The sequence below is a fragment of the Corylus avellana genome, chromosome ca1 (assembly GCF_901000735.1).
Source record: "Corylus avellana chromosome ca1, CavTom2PMs-1.0".
In the NCBI taxonomy this organism is placed as follows: domain Eukaryota; kingdom Viridiplantae; phylum Streptophyta; class Magnoliopsida; order Fagales; family Betulaceae; genus Corylus; species Corylus avellana.
This window is the reverse complement of record NC_081541.1, coordinates 25,613,655-25,636,839: the sequence shown is the minus strand read 5'-3', so window position 1 is coordinate 25,636,839 and position 23,185 is coordinate 25,613,655. Positions and strand designations below refer to the sequence as shown.

At 33.2% G+C, this 23,185-nt stretch overlaps 1 protein-coding gene across 3 annotated transcripts; it reads left to right on the top strand.

The window, feature by feature from the left end:
* Positions 1 to 6,155: 6,155 nt before the first annotated feature.
* LOC132190843 (thiamine biosynthetic bifunctional enzyme TH1, chloroplastic) lies at positions 6,156 to 21,685 on the top strand. 3 transcript variants are annotated; one of them, XR_009441176.1, is made up of 11 exons: positions 6,156 to 6,304; positions 7,560 to 7,835; positions 8,156 to 8,230; positions 11,036 to 11,111; positions 11,198 to 11,273; positions 13,603 to 13,737; positions 17,757 to 17,821; positions 17,921 to 18,048; positions 18,842 to 19,098; positions 20,652 to 21,290; positions 21,444 to 21,685. XR_009441176.1 is itself a non-coding variant. In XM_059605878.1 (10 exons), exons 1-10 carry the CDS (start codon positions 6,260 to 6,262, stop codon positions 21,193 to 21,195), a joined length of 1,677 nt encoding a protein of 558 aa, XP_059461861.1. In that variant the 5' UTR covers positions 6,156 to 6,259; the 3' UTR covers positions 21,196 to 21,685. The 3 variants fall into 3 exon arrangements, 2 of the variants coding, with proteins under 2 accessions (XP_059461861.1, XP_059461870.1); XM_059605878.1 differs by having other exon boundaries at positions 20,652 to 21,685; XM_059605887.1 differs by having other exon boundaries at positions 6,157 to 6,304; positions 7,650 to 7,835; positions 20,652 to 21,685.
* Positions 21,686 to 23,185: the final 1,500 nt, after the last annotated feature.

The following is a 23,185-nucleotide window of genomic DNA, read 5'->3' as shown; positions in this document are numbered from 1 at the left end:
AAAAGTTAAAATGTTTTGATGTTGATTTTTTTGGGAAATGGTAATGAACAGTGTCTAAGCCAACTCCAACCCCTTTACCAAACAAGGCCTCAAGTGGTGATGTAATCTTCTCATAAGTGGAGGGTCAGCCATGTGAGGCGAGAGTTTAATAGGGCCGCTCATGTGTTAGACAAATTGGCAACTAAACATGTCATTGATAGGGTATGGAAGGATGAAAATCTAATGTATATGTGATATTGTTTTGACTAAGGAATCTACTATCTTCTTGATTGATATGTGAGGGATTACTTATTATTTAGAGCAAAGTTCTCTTAACCCCATCAAAGTACTCATCCCAATGACAATCTACTCCTCAAACTATCAATTGCGATAATTTACCTTCAAAACTACCAAAACAATGACAATTTACCCCAATATTAATAAAATAACAAAATTACCTTTATTAAAATAAAGACAAAAATACTAAAATTTATAAAAAAATAAAATAACAAAAATAATAATAATAAATAACAAAAATTAAAAACAAAAAGTTAGGGGTGCCGGACCACCCTTAGATGGTAGGTAGCCGAACCACCCCTAGGTAATTGGGGATGATTCGGCCATCAACGAGGGGGTGGATCGGCAACCCCTAACAGAAGATTCTATATCTCTAAGCAACCTAGATCTTTCATCCAGATCCATTCCTAATTTCTCCAGTCTTGTGCAAATTCCAGAGGGTTTGTAGGCTTAAGGTAGGAATTTCCGTAGCACAAGTCTTCAGTCCATCTCCTGCTTGGCTTGAGCAGGACGAGATGTTTAGAAGGTGTGATCTTCATGAAATCATCTGCATCCCAGTTCGGAATCATAAACCAGACCTTAATCCAAATTCCTTCATCAGGATTACACCTCTGTTCCATCAGCTTCTCGACTTCTCTTCTGATAACCAAGGGGAAATCCCTTAGACTTTCTATGTGAGTAATCTCGAAGTAGTTCAAGAACCCATCTTCAAAGAGTTCTGCCATTTTTACTGGATCAGGGACTCGAGTGAACTGACTTTTCTCGATCTGGATTCGAAGGTTGTAGTTTCCCCAATCTTCAAGGTGTGACCTTCCCCGATCTAGATTTTTTTATTTTCATTTGGGTGGTTTCGGTACCACCCAGTGGTGGCCGGCCACCCTAGGGCAAAAATGGCCACCCCAATTTTTTTCATTTAAAATATTTTTTAATTTTAAATATATTTGTTTTTACATTTTTTTTCAATTTTTTTAGATTAAAATTTTTCTTTAAAAAAATTTATAGGATTTTCGTCTTATTGAAATTTATATAGGAATATTTTGTTATATTATTAGCATTGAGTGGCACATTATCATTATTTTGATAATTTGTAAGATAAATTGTCAATAATGTGATAGTTTAAGGGGTTAAGAGAACTTTACCTATTATTTATTAAAATAATAATAATAATAAGGAAAAGTTGTTGAACTTTTTTCGTTACCTGCTCACAAGCACAATTCTTCACCTTAGGAAAAGGAAACACACTAAATTATACTTTTTGATACATAAAATAAAATAGGTTTTAGTTTAATCTTTATATTATAAAATTTTATTTTATCATAAAAAGGTCAATTTTTAGCAATATAATTATTTTTATCACAGAAAAATTCACATAAGAAAAAAAAATAAAAATAAAGCATATCTTTGATCCTTGTGATATAAAAGTAGATTCCAGCTTAATCATTTTGAAAAGTTCAATTTTATCTTAAAAATTTCAATTTTGAGCTATATAATTATTTTTTACAGCCTGTTTGGGATTACGATTTCAATGAATGTAATTTTAAAAATTGCATTTTTCAAATCGTAACTTTTTAAAATTGTACAGGAGTTTGGTAAAACATGTTAAAAAGTACTTTTTTATCAAATATTTGATGCGAAATTATGATTTTGGTTTAAATTTGCGTTTTTTCAAATAAGCGTTCATAGCTTACTCAGAAATCGCAATTTTTTTTTTCTTATTTTAAATTAAGTGCTTTTTAAATCATAATGTCAAATATCTTATGTTTTGCGAATCTTTTAAAAACGCAAATTATTTTTGCAAAATCGCAATCGCACCTTAATAAATTTATTATATAAATTGATTATATGATTCATCTTAATGTATATCACGTGGCGTCATTAATGCCATTGATATTAACCTGGAGTGCACCTTCCATTCAAAACAAAATCATCTACTTGAATTTTTATTCAGATGCCAGGAATGTGTCAGAAAAAAATCTAAATATCAATATAATGGCACGACATCAAATTTATTTTTAAATGGATAGAAATTTTCTTCAAATCAGTCTGAAAGAAATATCATCCAATTCATTTAAAATAGTATCAAGAGTTTATAAATATTTTAAAAAACACATTAAATTTAGTCTAAGCTAGTAAACTGTTATTAATGACGTTAAGAATTTAATGTGCCTATTAAATATTTAGGACAAAAATATCTTTCAAAATAGTCTGAAGGAAATATCCTCCAACCCATTTAAAATAGTGTCAAATGTTTATAAACATTTAAAAGGGGACAAAATTTTTCTCTAAACTGGGTTGGAGGAATTTCCTTCAACTTAGTCTATAAAAGTGACATATGTTCTTTAAACATGTGAAATGCACATGTGTCCCTTGAACATGTGAGATGCACATGTTTTTCGAGCATGTCACTTTTATAGACTAGGTTGAAGGAAATTCTTCCAACCCAGTTTGGAGGAAAACTTCACATTAAATTCTTAACGTCATTAATAGCAGTTTACTAACTTAGATTAAATTTAATGTGCATTTTAAATGTTTATAGACACTTGATACTATTTTAAATGGGTTGGAGGTTATTTCTTTCATACTGGTTTGGAGGAAATTTTTGTCTAAATGTTTATAAACACTTGACACTATTTTAAATGGGTTGAATGATATTTCCTCCAGACTAGTTTGTAGGAAATTTCTGTCCTTTTAAAATCTTATGAAGTCAACCATCCTTAATTTTTTTTTTTTTTTTCTTTTTTACAACCATTTTTTTTTTTTAAAAAAAAATGGTTGTTAATTGCAGGTCTGTTTGGAAATACGGTTTCAATAAGTACGATATTAAGAATTGCATTTTTGAAATAGCAACTTTTTAAAATAGCAAAGGGGTTTGGTAACATGTTAAAAAGTACCTTTCTATCAAATATTTGTTATGTGAAATCATGATTTTGGTTTAAATTAGCTTATTTTCAAATAAGCACCATTTAGCCTATTTGTAGAAATTGCAGATTTTTTTCCTATTTTATATTAAGTGATTTTTAAATCTCAATTTCAAACGCCTTACATTTTGCGATATGTTTTAAAAACACAAATTATTTTTACGAAATCGCAATCCCAAATGCACCTTGCTTTATGAATAATATTCATTAATAATTTAATACCACATTTTGAAATGATATAATTTTTTTTTTTTTTTGGTCTTTTTGCAACTAAAATAATATAATTTTTCCTTTTCTTTTTAACCAAGACTACTATTTAAGGATGGTTAACTTTATAGTTAAGTTAATAATAATAGCTCAGACAAAAAAAGTTAATAATAATAATGTTTTAATTTTTGGAGTTAAAAAGAGCGTTGAAAATGTGACATTATATTAATCTTTTTTAGGTTTTTCTTTTTAGCGTGTCTAAGGATAAAAATGAGAAAAAATGAGAAAAAAAAAAAAAAAAAACACAGGAGAATACTAAATAGGAGGATCGGCTTCTATGCGGTACTTTTCACTACCGCATAGATGCAGTTATCCAAACTACGCCGTTTTGAGTTTAGTAAAAATAGGTGTTTTCTGTTAAACGGTGCAGTTTTAATAAAAATATAACCCTTGCCCTATAACACTCACGCCGTTACACCAGTCGCCGGAAGATCAAAAGACTGGCTGTTGCATGTTGAAGGAGAAATCTCTGAGCAAAAGAGAGGTTCTGGAGATGCATTTGCGCATTCAAGAGCATATTATTTGATGGCGGTGAGCCTTGTTGCAGCTTGTAATTCTTCATCTATGGCTGGCGAGCGAGACAGAGAGAGAGAAGATGTTGTTTCTTGTTTCTTCTCCAATGAAGTAACGTTTGCCTTTTCAGTGGAGAGAAGCTCAGGCCAAACAATTGATTTGGGTATCCCATTCTCTCTCTCTCCCTCTCTCTCACTCTGTGTAAGCCGGATATGATTTTTTGATTCTGATATTTTGTTGATTTGGGTTTTTTTGATACTGTATATTTGATTTGGGTTTTTGATTTTGATGTTTTGGTTGGGGGTTTATTTTGTTGATTTGGGGTTTTTTGGAGATTTGAAACAAGAGTATACAGATTTTCCCCCATGATCTCTTCTCTCTCCCTCCCTGGTTACTCTCTCACTCCTCTCTCCCTCTCTGTTAATTCTTTTTGCCAGAGATTTTGAATTTTTTGGGTTCCTTTGGTTATGGGTTGCTTCTCTCCCTCCTGGTTTCTCTCTTTGCTAATTCTTTTTGCTGGAGTTTTTGATTTTTTTTTGGGTTCTTTTTGCTGGAGCTTATGATTTTTTCTGGGTTGGTTGTGGGTGTAATGGAAGGTTGTAGAAGGTTGCAGTTGATGATCTTCTGGAGTGGTTGTTTAAATAGAATGACAATTTTTTTTAAGAATCCTCGTGTGTGCAAAAAATGGGTTTGGCTTACATAGAGAGAGGAAGAGAGAGTGTCAATGGTAGGTGCTCCGGCGAGGCCTCTTCCAATTGTTTGGCCTGAGCTCACACAAATCCCCTTTTCCTTCTTGTGTGTACTATTAGTTTGTTAAACCCAGTTTGCCATTTGGTGTAACGGCGTGAGTCTTATAAGGCAGAAGTTATATTTTTATTAAAACTGTACGGTTTTTTTTTTTATAAAAAAAAACCTATTTTTACTAAACTCAAAACAACGTAGTTTTGGATAACCACATCTATTCGTTAGTTTTCACTTTTCACTATCGCATAAAAGTTGGATCCTAAGGGCCCGTTTGAGAGTATGATTTCAATAAGTGCGATTTTAAAAATTACGTTTTTAAAATCGTTACTTTTTAAACTCGCACAGATATTTGGTAAAACATGCTAAAAAGTATTTTTTTTTATGTTTATCAAATTAAACTAATAGTGTTTATCAAATTTAACTGTTACATAATTCACCAATAATTTAAATTGGTACTTGATAACTGTTTATTAACCATTAAAAAAATAAATATAAAAAATTATCATTGTTTATTACCCATTAAAAAATATATATATAAAAAAATATCACCAACAGTTACAGACTTACAGTGCAATACCCATTAAAAAATAAAAATAAAAATCCATCACAAATTGTTATTGTACAGTACATTTTAAAAAAAAAAAATCCATAAAAAATCGTTACTGTGCACATCACTATGCAGTGCACAGTGACCTGAGAAAAATCATCATCTTGGTCACTATATAGTATTTTTTTTTTTAATGAAAAAACCTCGCACGGTTACTGTATATGCACTATAACATTACTGTGCGTGTACAGTGATCTATCACTGCATACTATGATGGATTGCAGATCACTATACATGCATGGTAATTTAAATAAAATTTTGAAAAAAAAAATCACAACTTTACTCTGTAGAAATGATCGAAGAACATAAACGCATATATAAAAAGGCACAGTAGTCATACAAACCACATAAAATAACACCGAACACCAAACAGTGGAAAGTTTTACAAAAGCAAGGAATTATATAGAGAGAAAGAAAATATTAAGGTGAGATTATTACCTGATAGAGGGGCGGAGAGATGAACAACATCGACGCACACTGCTACAGGGTGGAGAAAGGATGAACGAGACAGAGAGGATGAAGAAAAAAAAAATAGAGAAAAGAAGAGTTTTAATATATTTTAGGTGAGTATTCTTAGTATTTTTTTCATTTCCGCTAAAAAAAAGGTAACTATTGCACAAAATATATTTTTAATACAGATTTTTTTGTGATTTTAAAATTTGCGTTTTTAAAATTGCAATCCTAAACACCATAAAATTGCAATTTGGTTTAAAATCATAGATTATTTTTAAAAAAACGTACTCCAAACGCACCCTAAATAGGACTGGTCACTTAAGGGAGAAATTAATTATTTTTTTTGAAAATCTGTATTGCTCTGACCCGGCCCATCTGAGGCTCGGACCGATTTCCGAATCCACGAGATTCGGGGGAGTGAGAGAGATTTTTCATTCGTTTCGAGCAAAAAGCCTCGCCACTTCTTCTTCTTCATACTTCAATGGCCTCCGCTCACATCCTCTCCACTTCCGGCCTCTTCAACAAGGTACGTAACAATACTTTGTTCTCCACTGTTTGGTTCCCGAGAAAATGTTCACAGACTGACACGAAATCGAACAATTTATCTCGAGAAAATTAAAAACTCAAGTGTCCGTTTCAACCCGTTGACTCAATCTTATTATTGTTTCATTTTTCAATCCAACCAAATGGACATCGGTTCTCTTTCTTGTCTTTCAAAGTCTTTATTTATTTATTTATAAGTCTTGTTTGGTTGCTTAGAAAATTTGGAATAAAGAAATAGAGTCAAACAAAAATATTAAAAAACAAGGAATAGTGTTTAATTGTTTATTTGTTTATACGTTTTCTTATTCTTTGGAAAAAATATCTGAACTGTATATTATTCGCTCATTGAATTGGTTTTTTAAAGGAAAAACTATTTGCAATGTGTTGCAATTTTTTTTTTTTTTTGTGAGTGTGTTTCAAACTTTCGATTGTTACAATCTATCTCTAAACTATTATTGGGGTTGCAATGTCTCCCTTTTGTACACAAAACGACAAAAGAACCTATGATAAAAAATTTAGAAAAAAAAATGAAAAAAATTCAGAAACAAGCAAAAATTTTAGAAAAATAAAAAGACAAAATTCAAAAAATAATTTTATTTTATTTTTCTATTAGAGGTATTTTTGTCATTTTTTGTGCAAAAGGGGACATTGCAACCTAATGAGACAGTGCAACAATTGAAAGTTCTAGGACATTGCAAATTGCTTGGTAGTTGGGGTAAGTGTAATTTTTTTGTTTCTTAACTAACATAATTCCAGTGCGAAAGCGTTTGAAAAAAAAATCAAATATATTTATTTTCTTTCGTACTATTGGCAACCAAATACAGGATAATCTATTAAGGTTTTGATTCTTTCAGTTAGTTAATGTTGTATGAGTTTGGATTGATACTTTTCTTAGAGTTCGTTAGGCCAATGATTTTGCCAGTTAAAAGTGCACTTTTTTAAAAAACAAAGTGACAGAAAGTGTTCCGTTTGGAAGTGCGTTTCTAAAAAATAATGATTTGAAAACGTAAAAAAGTTCGTGTTTTCAAATTGCAGGCAAATTGATGCATTTTTAAAAACATATGATTTTAAAGGGCACATTGCGTTTATTCCAAACGCTTAACTACTACTTCAAAAATTGCGTTTTCATTAACTGCGTTTTGAAATCGCTATTTTTCAAATCCCACGTTTCGAAATTGCTAAACCAAAAGGACCCTTAGAATTTTTTGGCATTAAACCTATGCCAAGGTGTTTCACAGGGGTTTCCACAATATTGGGGTTTGAGCTTACCATTTGCGAATTCAAGAATCTACCGAAGCTTCCAAACACGAATTTTTGTGGAGATGCAGGAAGATAGAGCTCCAATGACAAGCGATCACTCTAAGATGAAAATTCCTCATGTGTTAACTGTTGCTGGCTCTGATTCGGGAGCTGGAGCTGGAATCCAGGCCGATATTAAGGCCTGTGCTGCACGTGGAGTCTACTGTTCCACTGTGATCACAGCTGTCACTGCACAGAACACTGTTGGGGTTCAGGTTGCTATTTGTTGTTGATTTTCATTAGTTATGCTCATTTTGTTTATGAGAGAGGAATTGTATTTGTTTTATTATATAGGTCCCTTGAAAACAGATATTCAATTCAACTTAGCCTAACAGGAAAACTCTTTGGAATAATTGTTTATATATCATAACAACACTAAAAACTAAAGATTTGCAATTTTTTTCTTGTATCTGTCTCATATATCTCAGTGACTGAAATGTAGGGTTTATGATGTTATATCTCTCAAGAGATGACAGTTCTCAGACTTACATATGGTTTTGATATTCTTCGTTGTAAATTTTGTTGCAATTGTCAGGGTGTAAATGTTGTGCCTGAGGATTTTGTGGGAGAGCAGTTGAAGTCTGTGTTATCTGATATGCAAGTTGATGTGGTAAGTTAGAATTAATGATTAGCATAAATGCTACTTTCTACTAGATTTATCAGTTGTGTCATTCCAATCTCATGGGAATTACTCAGTCAAGAAAAATATTTATTAAAATGGGAGCACATATGTGTTGGTGTCTATTTGCATGTGTACATGTGCATGCACAGTAAAAGTGAGTAATTTAGAATTGAAAAGTGAATTTCGAACACATCTTGAATCATTTGGAAAAAAACTAAAGTTTAAATTAAGTGGGGGCAATGCTAATGCTGGATGGATACAAAGAAGCATATGTTGTTCTTTTGAAATTATGATGAATGATTTGTAATTCTGCATAATAATTGGCAACATTAATATTCAGAATAATGAGTATGATTCATGTAAGACAAATGTGATTACACATGGTTCTGCTTGCTGATAGAAAGGTATATGCCATGAACATCTTCAAAATTTAGTACCAAGGATGATGAGAGATGCTTTATGGATGATATTGCTTCATTTTCTTTTAGGTTGTCAATTAATTGATCTTTTGATTGCGAGGTTGATTGATGGCCTCATTTTTTTTGTATGTAATCAAGTCTCATTGAAAAGTGCAGACGGGTGCAATCGTTGTACATAAGAAGTATATAAAAGAAACCTCCTTATTAGGGAGAAATAAAAAAATATAAGTTCAAAAAATCTGAAAAACTAGAAAAAAAAACAATTTGTTTTGCGCTGTTATCCATGTGTAAAGGAATTTGAACATAATTTTTTTTTTTTCAGCTTTACCACTGAAGTCTCTTGAATGTCAAAGCTCCTTCCATTCTGCTCTCTCCAAATACATCACATTAAACACAAAGGAGCCAACATCCAAACTTCCAAAATGTTACAATGTCCACTTGACCTCTCCAATTCACCAACTCTCTCACACTTTTAGGCATAACCCAATCAACACCAAACAGATTGAAAAGTGAATTCCATAATTCTCATGCTACTTTGTAGTGAAAAAGAAGGCATCAATGGGTTCCCCACTCTTCTTGCACTTACAACACCAATCCATCACTATAACGTTCCTCTTCCTTAGATTATCCTATGTTAAGGTTTTCCTTAATGCCACCATCCATACAAAGAACAACACTCTCGAAGGAGCGTTAACTCTCCAAATACTCTTCTAAGGAAAAGGAAAACTAGTAGTAATGGATGAGACTTGATAATATGACTTCACTTCAAACTTTCTCCTTTTGGAAGGGATCCAACATATTCTTTTCTCACCTCCTTGCCTTCCTTTGAGAGAATACAACAACTCAAAGAAAGAAGAGACCAAATCTACCTCCCAGTCACGTATGGGTCTGGTAGAAAATATCCGCACTCCTGCTTTGAAGGGCCTAGCTACCTCCTTAGAACACCAAGCTCCCCTTAAGCTATCATAATCACAACATCAACTTATAACAGTCAAAAACTTCTACACAACACAAACCCTAAACTTCAAACACCACAATATTCAAATCATTACTTCAAACTTCACACTAAAACAATCACATATAGCTAAACAAAGCATCAAAGCCACCATCTAACACAAATCACAACAATAATAACTCATAAAGTCAAAAATCAAATGGAGAAAATCGGGTAGAAATTCACCTCTTTAAGGATTTACTCCCCAAAGCTTCCTTCAAGACCTCCTCCTTTCTCTCTCTAAGTTCCTCTCTCTTTTTCTCTTTCTCTAACTCTTTCGACCTCTCTCTCTTTGCCTAGATGAAGGTAAACGAAGGAAATGATGGTCCTTTGTTTACGCTTGAAAACTTGATCTTGTTTGAACAAACACATGGCACTCACATTAAATTAAGCGTTAAATCTCACCTACCTGAACGTGGTTAAATCCAAGCCGTTAATCTTCACCTACTAGGGCAATGACCTGTGGAGATGTCATTCTCGTTTGAACGAACATGTGGCATGTTTGAATGAGATTCCTCAACTTTTCATCTCAACACTGACACGTGGAGATTCCGTTCTTGCTTGAACTAATTCCCTCCTCGTTCAAACAAGATGCCACAAATCCAAAATTTTAATTTCTTAAACCCTAAATTACTAATGTTCTTCTGATCATAGCCGACGAGCCTCACCGTGCTCCATTTATTTTCACCATAACATATCTTTATTATTATTATTATTATTATTGGTTTCAAATATTTATTTTCTTTAGTATTTTCCTACGCGGGGTGCTACAATAACATTCCTCTTCCTCAGGTTCTCTAAAATTAAGATCTTCCCTAGTGCTACTGTCCTCAATAGTAGGTTTTTTTGGCTTATTTAGACCTAGTAATTAAAAGGTTAGAGGTTGTCTCAAATGTAAAATTGGCTTCAGTTTTTGTAAAAAGTAAAGGGATAAGATGTCTTTGAAATGCAACTATCTATTATGTTAGATTTAAATAATTATTATTGGTGTCTTGCCTTGTCAAGTGGTAAGGGCCTTGGTCTGGTGGCATCCCCATCAGGTCTAAGGTTCAAATTCCCTTAAGTGCAAACAATTCCTTGGGTCCACACCTTACCCGATTCATGTGGAGGGGGCGCTTTGCACGAGTTTGGGGTTTACTCGACAGGGGTGGGTATACGAAGTGGGCATGCCTTGGAAGGGTTCCCTTGTCATCAAAACAAGTTTTGGATAATGTGACGTAGGTTGTGTGGCAAACATTGTTATAAATTACAAAAGGTTGGTCACTTTGGGTTTGTGCTTAACATACCTCGACTTTTGGCTTCATATTTAATTGGAATAATTTCAAATATGATTTTGTACATTACCAGATTGATTCTAACCTAATCATGAAATGTACTTAGGTGAAAACTGGTATGCTACCATCTATTGGCATTGTCAATGTCCTTAATCAAAGTCTAAGGGAGTTCCCTGTACAAGGTATGGTAGTTTCGGTAATTAATTGTGTGTTTGAGATAAACATTATAGCGGAATTTTAATTGACTTGGTGATGTTATTGAAGGCAGCTTTAGTGGTTGATCCTGTCATGGTATCTACAAGTGGAGATGTACTGGCTGGTCCTTCCATTCTTGCTGGGTTTCGGTATGCTAAACTGTATTTGTTACATTAAGTGAAATTGATAGTCCTGCGAAAGTGGTTCTGCAAGTTCTATGTGACCCATTATAGTTCACTAGCTTATAACCTGCACTATGTGTGCGGGTCTCATTATAATTTATTCAAAAGATTATTAGTAACCAATTTTATCTTCTTCACTTAAAAATGAAAAATCGTCATAATGATTTTGAACCAAAATTCTTTACTTAACAGCATAAACCCCCGTATCAAATAAATTTTAAAATTCATTAAGCTTATCCTTAGAAATTGGAACGTGTTAAAAATATTTGTTCCCATAGATGTAGTCTAAAATGAAAGGAACTATAAAGGAAAAAAATTATCAAAATAAAAACCTGGATCAATCTATTATAGAAAATGAACAGAGTCACAAAAACCCAACCAACCACAATCTATCATACCCCAACAATAATACCACTTTTCCTCCATTGAATAATACTTTCTCTCAAATAATAATATTAATACTAATATGGTAAATCTTTGTCTTTCAGCAATTGAACTTTCTCCTTATCAACTAATTTTTTAAGAGCTAGTTCTATTACACTGACAAAAATAAGAAGTGTACTAAAAAATATGTGAATGTTAATACCTGATCTCGTTAGCGTACTCATTTGTATAAACAAAGGTAAGATAGTAATGTATTTTTTTTTTTTCTTTTTTTTTTAAAAAGAAAGAAAGAAAGAAAGAAAAACGTGGCACAAATACTGGAGCACCTAAAAAAAGACATGAATGGAAAAATTTGGCATGAACTGTTAGAAAATAACTAAAATGCTTACACTACTAACATTTCATTACTTTGAAACGAATACATTTTGGGCATATAACCATTCAAGACAACTTTTCAACAATACTCAATATAAAAACCTAATTTTAACAATCTTATAAATATCTAAATGAGTCTTGCAAATATTTCTAACGATCAAAAGAATATAGTATCACTCACCTAAGACTTCTATTGGTAAACCCTTGTTTTTCAGCAGTTAAACTTTCTCATTAACAAAGTTAAAAAGGTGTGCTCAAAAGTATGAGAATGTTGATACCCAATTCCAGTTAGCTTTTACTTGGTAAATAAAAAGAATGTTGGTAGTGGGAAAAAGTTTCTTTTATGTTTGGTAGGAAAAAAAAAACTACTCAATGAACAACAGTGTAAACTAAAAAAATCATCATACCTTGTACCAAAATAACATTAAGAAACTCTCTCTCTCACTATCATTTCCCTAAATCTAGTGTAAAATTTAAAAAGAAAAAAATAATCAATTTGAATAAAAATTAAAGATAAACAAAAAATGAAAAATACTAATATAATGGAAAAGAACTGTCTTTTTCTATATATTTTTTCCGATTCTAATAAAACCTCGAAAGCCAATGAAACGTAGGTTAAAAACCAAATTCTTCAAATCTCCTCTCCAGTTGATTTGCCAAAAAAACGAAGTGAAAAGAACCAAAAAAATAAAAGAACGAGAGAGAGGTGCGTTTAGGGCACGAGAGAGAGAGAGAGAGAGAGAGGTGTGTTACTTGTGTGAGCAGTGGGAAAAAAATAAATGCTGGAAAACGTACATGACGTTTGCTTAAAAAAAAGAGACAAGAACCTAAAACCAATTCAGTCTTTAGATATAGTGCGTTTTTAAATTTTGTCTCCCTATAGTTTTGGAGAGTAGTAAATTGTGAGACCATAATATCCTACAATAAATTTTTGAATGTAATGAAATCTATTTGAGTAAAATTTTGAAATAAAATCTTGGAGACCATTACATGTCCAGTGGGCGGTGGCTCAGAAATTTTTTTAAAAAATCTTGTCACTTAATCCTAGAGTAACCTTAATGCTAAAAAAATCCTTTCATTAAAGCACAATAAAATTATTAAAATCATGACAAAACCAGTTTAGTTACTAAAAAGCATGCCTTCACGCCATATGTCGCAATTCTAGGCCATTTTAAGGAGGAACTCGGCTATTATATATATATATATATATGGTATGATTTGACACCTTCAGTTATCAGTTATGTGGTTTTGCTGTTAGTGAGTTCTCTTCTTCACTTGAGCTCTGTCTAGACAATACCTTTCGCTCCTTGCATGTTTTTGTGTCTCCATTAATTCTCATAGCTTTACCACTTTTCTAGTTCTTTGCCTATCTGCAGCAGAGATCATTGCATTATTTATTTTGTTATTTTTTTAAAAAAAAAATTAGTATAATAACTGTTCGAGGAAGAAAGAAGGTCCATTTTCATTTTCTTTACATATAATTTCCATCTTAAATCATTTCTTTTGCTAATAGGACTTTTCTGGTTCCTAAATGCAGGGAGGATCTTTTTCCTATGGCTGATATAATCACACCAAATTTAAAAGAGGCATCTGCTTTACTTGGTGGTCAGCAACTGGAAACAGTTTCTGACATGTGTTCTGCTGCAAAACTGTTGCATGACATGGGCCCACGGTTAGTTATTAGAAAAATATTTAACTGTTTAGTTCTCTCCTGATTGGCTGATATTGTGAAACAATTTTATTTTGTATTTCTTACCTGGTAGGACCGTCAATGGGCACCTTAGGAGCTGCAGTTAACCCTTTGAACCATTTTAGAGAATTCCACTTTGACCCACTCTAACCTGCTGGTCCAAGTTTCAGATTTGCAACCTATTAATGGGTTGCTTGACCCTGCCGGGGCTTTCAGCCTCTGCTATATATTTTTTTCATTTTTTTTTTTTAAATTAAACATTTTATGACATCTTGATGAGGTCATGAGGCAACTTGCGATCAAACCATTGATCCGAAACCAGACACTTTTCTAGATCATTGAATGGTCTAAGTTTTAAAAATTGGTATTTATGTCTCAAAGTTATGAAGCAACTTTAACATTGAACATGTATTATTTTTGCAAACCAGAATTCTGTTGCATAACCTGTTGATCTTTAGCTCATTGAATTACAACCCTTTTGATGTTGTAATTGTAAGGAATGGCATTTTACTCCTTGTGAGGTGAGGCATGAGGCTTTCGATATTCCCATTTTCGTTTTTTAAAAAGTATGTATAAATATTTGGGAAAAGTACACTTTCACCCAATTGTCAATGTCCCTCCTTAACTACCAAAAATTGTCAAATACCCTTCATAAAAAAAAAAAAAAAAAAAATGCCTGGGGTTGCTTAGCCACCTCGAGTGTTTTTGGGAAAAACATGATTTTTATTTCTCAGCTCCTAGATTCACTTCATCAGAATATGATGATGAGCTATTCAATGAGCCCCCAGTCACTGGAATACTAGAACTTTGTGGGAAAAACTGCTGGCCATTGCTATTCGGTGGCACTGTATTCAATTGGCGGGCAATGAAAAGATCCCCCATCCCATTCCAGTCATTCAAATCCCACTCTGAGGTCCTCTTCCCCACAGCCCATAAATCCGTAGCACTCAGCATATATATGATGAGCTCCATCTCCAAATCTAGCCTCCATGAATCAAACATAAAATTCTAAAAGATCCAAATCCACTAGTTAAACCCCTACCAAAGAAGCACAAACCCAGAAATTTAAATTTGATTCCAGTAACAAAATCTGAGCTCTAGATCCATAATTGAATCAGTCCCCAGTTTCAACTAATCAGCTTCTCTTCTTCCTCAAGAGTCCAGAAACAGTACAGACACAACCATGGTTCCAATTAAGAGCAACCCACACCAAACAAAGCTTTTAATCAACCATCAAACCCTCCAAAATCAACGACCAAAAAAGTGCACCAGAAACTCAAACTACCAAATAAAGCTTTAATTAACCTCCAAACCCTACAAAATCAATCACAAAACCCCTAGAACCATGATCAAAGCTTCATGAAATAAGCTTTCCACATCTAAAACTGCACTAAATATTCTTAATTAACAAAAACAAATCATCTACAAGCTCTGGAAGAAAACATAGAACAAAGTACCATGGAACTGATCCACCCCCGGGGATGTGGTTTTTGAAGCACCTTTTAATTTTAAATTTTAAATTTTTTCAGTTTTTGGTTTTTAGTTTTTTTCAAATTTGTAGGAGGGACATTGACAATAAAGTGGTAGTTTGAGGGCATATGTGAATTTTTCCCTAAATATTTAGAATAATAAAGCATGTTAAAATAAGGGCCTGTTTGATAAAATTTTATAAAACCCTTTTCACTTTTCAAACACTGAAAACTATTTTCAAAAAATAGTTAACCAAACGGATTTTCAGATGTAGCCCCTACCACTAATACACCTTTCAAAATAAACTACAAAACTCTTCTTAAAACCCAAAAGACTTCTCAAAAATAAAACACAATAATTTTTTTTTTAAATGCTAGAACTTAAAAAAGGGGTTGTGTTGCCGCCAGCCCACTGCCATCATGGCCATCGTCAAGGCCGCTAGATCACTAGCACAGCCACCGTGGTGGAACACAATTTTTTATTAATAAAAATACTTCTTTACAAAACACTGTGGTTTAATATATTATGCATTATTAATTTTTACAAAACACTCTTCAAAACTTTACCAACCCAATTTTCAACTTTTCTCAAATGTGGCCTGTACTCTTTGAGAAGCAACTGCATTCTCGTCTTCCAAACATCTACATTTAGAGGTTCCATTTTGCGATGCTTGACAATCGTGTGCGTTAATGCAGTAATCATATCAGCAACCATAGATCCAGAAGATTGTATCGCTACCATATCTGCACAACCTGGGCTCTCATACCAGATGATAACAATCTTTAGCTGAAAGAAAGAAAAAATTTCTAGGAATGTGCAGAGCTGAGACTACTTTTACCTTTTTCAATACTCAAAACACTTGTTAAAACTTTACCAAACGAGCCTAAAATTGTGAGTATGACTGTTATGTTGCTCATTATATCATATATAGGAGCTAGATTGGGATACTTAAATGGGAAGAACATGGTTAAGTAAAAAAAAAAAAAATACAAGATACTATAACAAAAAAGGTTACAAACAAATACAACAATGTGCATAGTTACATTACGGTTTTCTTATGTTTCTTATTCTAAGATTATGACTTAGATTATTCACTAAACATAACAAAATATATTTGTGTGTGTATATGTTACTGGTAAAAATGTCATGTCTCTGGGAGAACTTTTATGAACAATCAGTGTACCAAAGAGTTCTCTTTTTAAATAAAATTCATTATTACTTATGGAGAAAATTAAAAAATAAATAAATAAAATGAATGATCTATGTAAAGTCAATTATACTTTTTCACCAGTGAGCCATGAGCCTATCAGACTACTAGGCCCAAAGACTGCATAAGTAACAGAGACTTGAGAGATGTAACAGCAAAGTCATACCTTTTGGCAAGGCTGAAAAGATTTTTAAAACCGCTTAAGAAGTTGGATTTATTACATAAACGCTTTAGAAAACGTTCAAATGTCTTTCATGATATGCATTGCTGGTTATCACACAACTAAAGTTGCAAAAGTAGTTGGGAAGCCTAATATTTTTTTGATATGTATGACATATAGTTTATTTTTTTATAATTTAATATTTTATTGAAACTATAATAAAACATATATAGATATTAGTTTAATATATTATGCATTATTGGTAAAAATGTAACCTCTAGGAGAGCTTTTGTGAACAATCAGTGTACGGAAGAGTTCTCTTTTTTAATAAAATTCTTGTTACTTATGAAAAAAATGTCAGAAACAATAAAATGAATATAAAAGTAAATTAGAATAGATCAATATGTAGTCAATTATACTTTCACCAGTGAGGCATATGTATGTATATTGTATGTATGTAAGCGGTAAATTCAATTATACTTTCACCAGTGAGGCATGAGCCTATCAGACTACTAGGCCCAAAGACTGCGCAAGTAACAGAATCTTGGCTTATAACAGCAAAGTGCCTTCTGGCAAGTCTGAAAGATATTTTTAAAACCTCTAAGAAGTTGGAAATTATTACATAAGTACTTCAGAAAATGTTCAAATGTCTTTCATGATATGCATTGTTGGTTACCACACATCCAACAGTAGTTGGGAGTTGGTACAAGTTTTGGTAATATTTGTAGAGTGAATGACATTGGTCGTACCTTCAGAAATTACATGATGTTGAAGTTTGTGAAATATCTGAAACATATTAATGAGTAGAAGGTTTGGACATTTACCATATTTACTAGAAAATAATCATTTATCCCAAGTACTGCAATGCAAGTCATGCAATGCAAGTCATGCGTGATACTTGATTGTCCAAAAGTAGTCCAAAGGACTTGGTTGTCATACCTGGGCATTATTGTGAGGACGGGTTCTTAAAACTTAGTAACCTAAAACTATCTACCAAACGCATTTAGGTTGTAGTTTTATTACCTGATTTTGCATGTCATGTGCTTCAGCTTCACAAGGCAAATCTTTTTGACAAGATGGATGCATCAACTTCTGCTAGGAAGGAATTATTAAAATTACCATGCTCATTAGTGTGTTTAAACAAACTTCTAATTTGCTATTCAGAAATGTGCTTGTCAAAGGTGGTGATCTCCCTGATTCATTGGATGCTGTTGATATCTTTTTCGATGGTAAGCTTATACTCTTTAGAATCCTTTAGTAGTTAAGATAATGTATGTGTGAACAGTTAAAGTTAAGAACAAACTCAACTTAATAATTGATTTTTGCAGGTCAGGACTTCTATAAACTGCGATCTTCACGCATTAAAACACGCAACACTCATGGTACTGGTTGCAGCCTGGCATCTTGTATAGCAGCTGAGCTGGCAAAAGGTTCTCCAATGCTACAGGCTGTTAAGGTGACTTCTTATCTTTTATTTTCTAATTCTACGTTAAGATTTCCAATGTTTTATGCATTGATAAAGATAATGTCTGCGGTGGTTTTTTTTTCCCTCTTTTTTATCCTTTATTTATTTTGTTTATATTATCTCCTTTTCATTTTCAAATAATATGAAAGTGATATAATGAGGATTAGCATGCTAGTAAGGGTGACGATAGGTCCCCTTTATGGCCAGGACTAGAATCCCGGCAAGGGTGGGTAGTTGTTTGGGTGGTGCAATGGCCACATGCTTTACTATATAATTTTCTGTAGAAAGAACATTGAGAAGAATAATGTCAAACTCCTGTACTGAGAATTAACAGAAAAATAAGCTCGTGCGCATGGCTCTAAGTAGTTTATTTATTAAGTAATTGACCTTAAGGGAAGGAGAAATGAGAGATTCAAACTAGTAACCTTGTCTTCGTGAGGTGTGGTCTGTGCATGGCTCTAAATAGTAAGGATATGGTTTAAATGATATAAATTTATTATTTTCTCCTTTTTGTGCTGTTGAGAGAGAGAGAGAGGTGTTGGGTCTACTCTAATGACATTCAATTTACATGGCCAGAGTTCTTAGATTGGTCATGTTTCGCTTATTTATTAGTGAGCTTCAAAATCTGTTATGTGTTTGACCTTTTGGATTCTGCTTGAACCTTGATGTTAACCTAAATTTTATTCGTCTCCCATGCATTATTCCTGATCCTCTGTGTATGTGTGCGTGTTTTAAAATAATAAGGGATCAGCATATCAGTTCTTATTTATCTGAGTTTTGGCAGGTAGCTAAACGCCATGTTGACACTGCTTTGGATTACAGCAAAGACATTGTCATTGGAAATGGGGCCCAAGGCCCATTTGACCTCCTATTTAGGCTTAAGAGTTACGCTCAAAACTCTGGGAGGCAAGTGGGATTTAATCAAAACGACTTGTTCTTGTATGCTGTTACAGACTCTAGGATGAATAAAAAGTGGGGACATTCCATTACAGATGCTGTTGGAGCTGCCATAGAAGGAGGTGCTACCATTGTTCAATTGAGGTTTGTTGCTCTTGATACACTTGCTCAATTAGCCATATCATAGTTGTTATATAGTGTAGGCTTTATATGATGCAGTTGGGGGCATGACGAGAGACTGATTTATTTCGATTTTTCATTGAAACCTAAGTTTCCTAGAGGGAAACAAAGGAAAAACCTCTTCTTTGGTGCTGAGATAAGCAAAACCCTAGAGTTCTCCAAGCAATTAGGAATTGTGTCGAACAATGATTTCATTGGTTTATTGATGGTATTAGGAATAGGTTCTTAAGATGATTTCATTATCTTCTATTTATAAGAAGACAAAACCCTAAAAATCCTTTTTTTTTTTTTTTTTGACAAAACCCTAAAACTCTAGAAAGTTAATCATGAACTTTGAATAATCCTTTCCGCATATAGTAAAAATAAACTAAAAAGACTCAAATACGCATAAATAACTCAATATAAACTAGGCTACTACACTATCATAAGCAGCACCACTGCAGTACCCATGAACATCACAATTTTTCATCCTAGATCATGATTAATTTAGGTTATTTAACAGTATTTGAGTCCTTTTGATTTATTTTATTATGCATGACTAGGATTAGTATAAATCAAGGATTATGGTTAATTAATTCTAGGTTTTATGGTATTTTCTTCCTAGAAATATTATAGTATGAAGTCATTGTAGCAGCTTGACTCTTATTACCAATAGAAAATTAGCTCTTGGCTTAAAAGTTTTCTTAAGATTTATAGGGTTTTGCTAGTTTCAGCACCCAAAAAAGGTTTTTCCTTTGTTTCCGTCTAAGAAATTAGGCCTCGATGGATGATCGAAATAAATCCTTGTCTGATTGCATTTCCAACTACACCAATTAGTTCTTTGGAATTTCAATGAACAATGGTGGGGTATTTTAATCAACACATAAACGCTGGTTTTATTGATTGAACAGGAATTTTCAATTACATTTATTGGATATTTTTCTAACCTTATTGTCGAAGATTTTATCTTTTATCTTTTTATCCATGCATATGCAATTACATTTTGTTTTTGGAAAGAGACCTTCTGGGCGTTTCCCTAACATCATGCCTTAACCTCAGTTGGGACATATTGTCTACAAACTTGGCTCTTAATTTGCAATGCACCATCTTTTCTAGTTTCTCGATCAATTTTCACTCCATTAGAGAAATGTTAATTAAAATACTTATGCAGTTATATTTTTCTTTAAAAAAAAATGTTTCATTGACTGTTGATAATAGTTTAGGAACTCGGTTACTGTTAGTGAGGATTTTCTTCTTCACACTTATCCCCCCAGGAAAAAGGGAAATAAGAGAGCTGCCTTTAATCTGAGTAGCAAGCTTCGAACCGTCATATAGTTCCACACATTTCCCGACTGTTGAATGCCATCTGAGTAGTTGGATGGAAATGGGCTTGTGTTCGTGTGTGTGTGGGAGGGTTTACCTATGAATAAAATATTTTGTACTTTCTTAGCTTGACCTGTAAGGGGTTGCCTGTGCAAAAAATTTGTATATTAACAGAATGTTTTTTGTTATTTTCAATATTTTATTTGGTTTGGCAGGGAAAAGGATGTTGAAACACAGGACTTTTTGGAAGCAGCGAAAGCATGTCTCAAAATTTGCCGTTCACATGGAATACCTCTACTGATAAACGACCGGATTGATGTTGCCATTGCTTGTGATGCTGATGGGGTGCATGTTGGTCAGTCAGACATGCCTGCTCGCGTAGCCCGCACTCTTCTTGGCCCTGAAAAGATCATTGGTGTATCGTGCAAGACGCCCGAGCAAGCCAATCAAGCATGGATAGACGGGGCCGATTACATCGGTTGTGGTGGCGTATATCCAACCAATACGAAGGAAAACAATCTCACTGTCGGCCTGGATGGGTTGAAAGCTGTTTGTGTGGCTTCCAAGTTACCCGTGGTTGCAATCGGTGGCATTGGCGCTTCAAATGCATGTTCTGTGATGCAAATTGGTGTACCGAATCTGAAAGGAGTCGCCGTTGTGTCAGCTCTTTTCGATAGGGAAAGTGTTCTCACGGCGACTAGGGAGTTGCATGCAGTGTTAAAGGAGGCAGCATCAATGTCAATGGAGAGAACGCATTGAAATGAGGCTTTTATGGGTCACATTGCAGATTTTCGATATCACAACTAGAAGGAAGAACTTGCGGCTGAAGGCACATTTTTTCGGCTACATAATTGGTGAAAGAGAGCAATCATATTCATTTTAAAAGTTCTTAGTCCTAAGAAATTAGTGTTAGCACAGATTAAAATGGGCTCCCCTGTTTTCTTGACTAATTAATTAGTTGTTTTAGACATAAATAATCATTATCTAATAATGGGCATCAATTCCAGGCTTGCGTGGATGCCCAAAGGCTTCTGTTGCGGCCGATAAAAGGCAAGTTGCTGCTGCCTTTGAGCCAACCAATCCAAAAATTTTGTTCTGTGAGCAGACACATTTCCATCTTAACTCTTTAAGTTGCTCTTTCAATTACTTAGCTTCGTAGGAAAGTTGCTGCCTTTTGGCATTGAAAACTCTGTAGATCTCTATGAATTAAAAGAAAACAAAATTTATAATGTAGGATTAATTTCTCTTAGACGTAGGGCGCACAATTTCTGTGCTTGTCATGCCTAATAGTTAACCAAAAATTATGGTAGGCCTTCGAACACTGGAAACCTCTGATAACTCTGTAGATATTCCTATTTTGCATTTTTGCTATATTTCCCAAAAAAAAAAAAAAAAAAAAATCAAAATTTACTTTCCAAATGATGTGTGACCGTCTTATATAATCTATTGTTTAGGGAAATGTGTCATCATTTTATGGGATTGTGACACATTATTTAGGGAGCAAATTTTGGAGAAAATTTTTAGGATGTGTAGCATTCCTCTTAACCATTTAAGAGCATTCTCAGCAGTTACCTTAAAGCTGCTTTCTTTCCCCACACGGAAAATCTCAAAAAAATCACAAAACTCACCTACAGCAGTTTTCTTATATCTTTCCTGTATGTTAGGATTGCTATAGTTGAACTCAATCTATTGGGTTTAACTGTAATAGTTCACATGATTTATTATAATCATAAAATGACATTCACTCTCCTTTCACACTTTCCTATGCAAAATAAATGAATATAAAAACAAAACAAAAGTAAAACAAATAATATTTTAATATTATAGGGAACTATGAAGGGAAGCTATTGTGGAGTGTATTTGAATAGGGAGGCAAAAAGTAGTTTTGTTCTCAAAATTTAAGGAAAATGATAAGGAAGCTGCTGTGAATGCTCTAACTCTAACCCTAATTTTGGTTACAGGCCTACATATGGTTTATCAAGTCAAGTATGAATCTAATTCTTACACAACAAAGGTGCATAAAGCCCAATAACAAAATGATCACTCAACAATATTTTGGTTAACATGTATATCTATCATCATAGGTTATATGTCCAACCCGTTTTAGCAAACTAAAACCTACAATTAGTAGAAGCCCAATAAAATAGATATTTCAACATTATCCCGCTCGTGCAACATTGATTGCTAGTATAACGTTAAAACATTTTGTTTTGAAAATGACGATTCGGCCCAATAAAAACAGTAACATTGGACCTGGAAGTTGTTACGTCATTAATCGATGTAGGAGTGCTCCACAATTGCAAATGCTAATACTCTTATCGACGTCGACCGCAAACAATGTGGTGGTATGTAGAATGAAATTGGTATACAAAATGAGTGATGAAGCCTTGTGTTAATTGATATCAGTCTTCTTCATGTTTACCAACAAAAATAATGCTACAAAATTGAAGTTCTAATGTCTCAAAAGATGCCAATCTTATGTCTTTTGTCCATCGTATCTCGATATATTTACTGATGTTATACTAAATGAGTTAGGCCAAAATGCATATCCCAAAAGGGATCAAATAAAAATGTGGTTCTTTAAAAAAAAAAAAAATGCTTATTTTCTTTATTAAAATAAGTGATATCATATTTTGTTTTATTCTAATTCTTGCATTTTAGATTTAATTGTGGAATATTGTTCAATCTCTAATATTGAGTTTAAAATGATATATTTTGTAGGAATTTATGAAATTTTTATTAATCAATG

Excerpts from the sequence above, each read along its gene's own strand:
- LOC132190843 (XM_059605878.1), top strand. The coding sequence starts at position 6,260 with ATGGCCTCCGCTCACATCCTCTCCACTTCCGGCCTCTTCAACAAG. Across the intron at positions 7,836-8,155 it reads AGAACACTGTTGGGGTTCAG|GGTGTAAATGTTGTGCCTGA; the intron begins GTTGCTATTTGT and ends TGCAATTGTCAG. Across the intron at positions 8,231-11,035 it reads CTGATATGCAAGTTGATGTG|GTGAAAACTGGTATGCTACC; the intron begins GTAAGTTAGAAT and ends AAATGTACTTAG.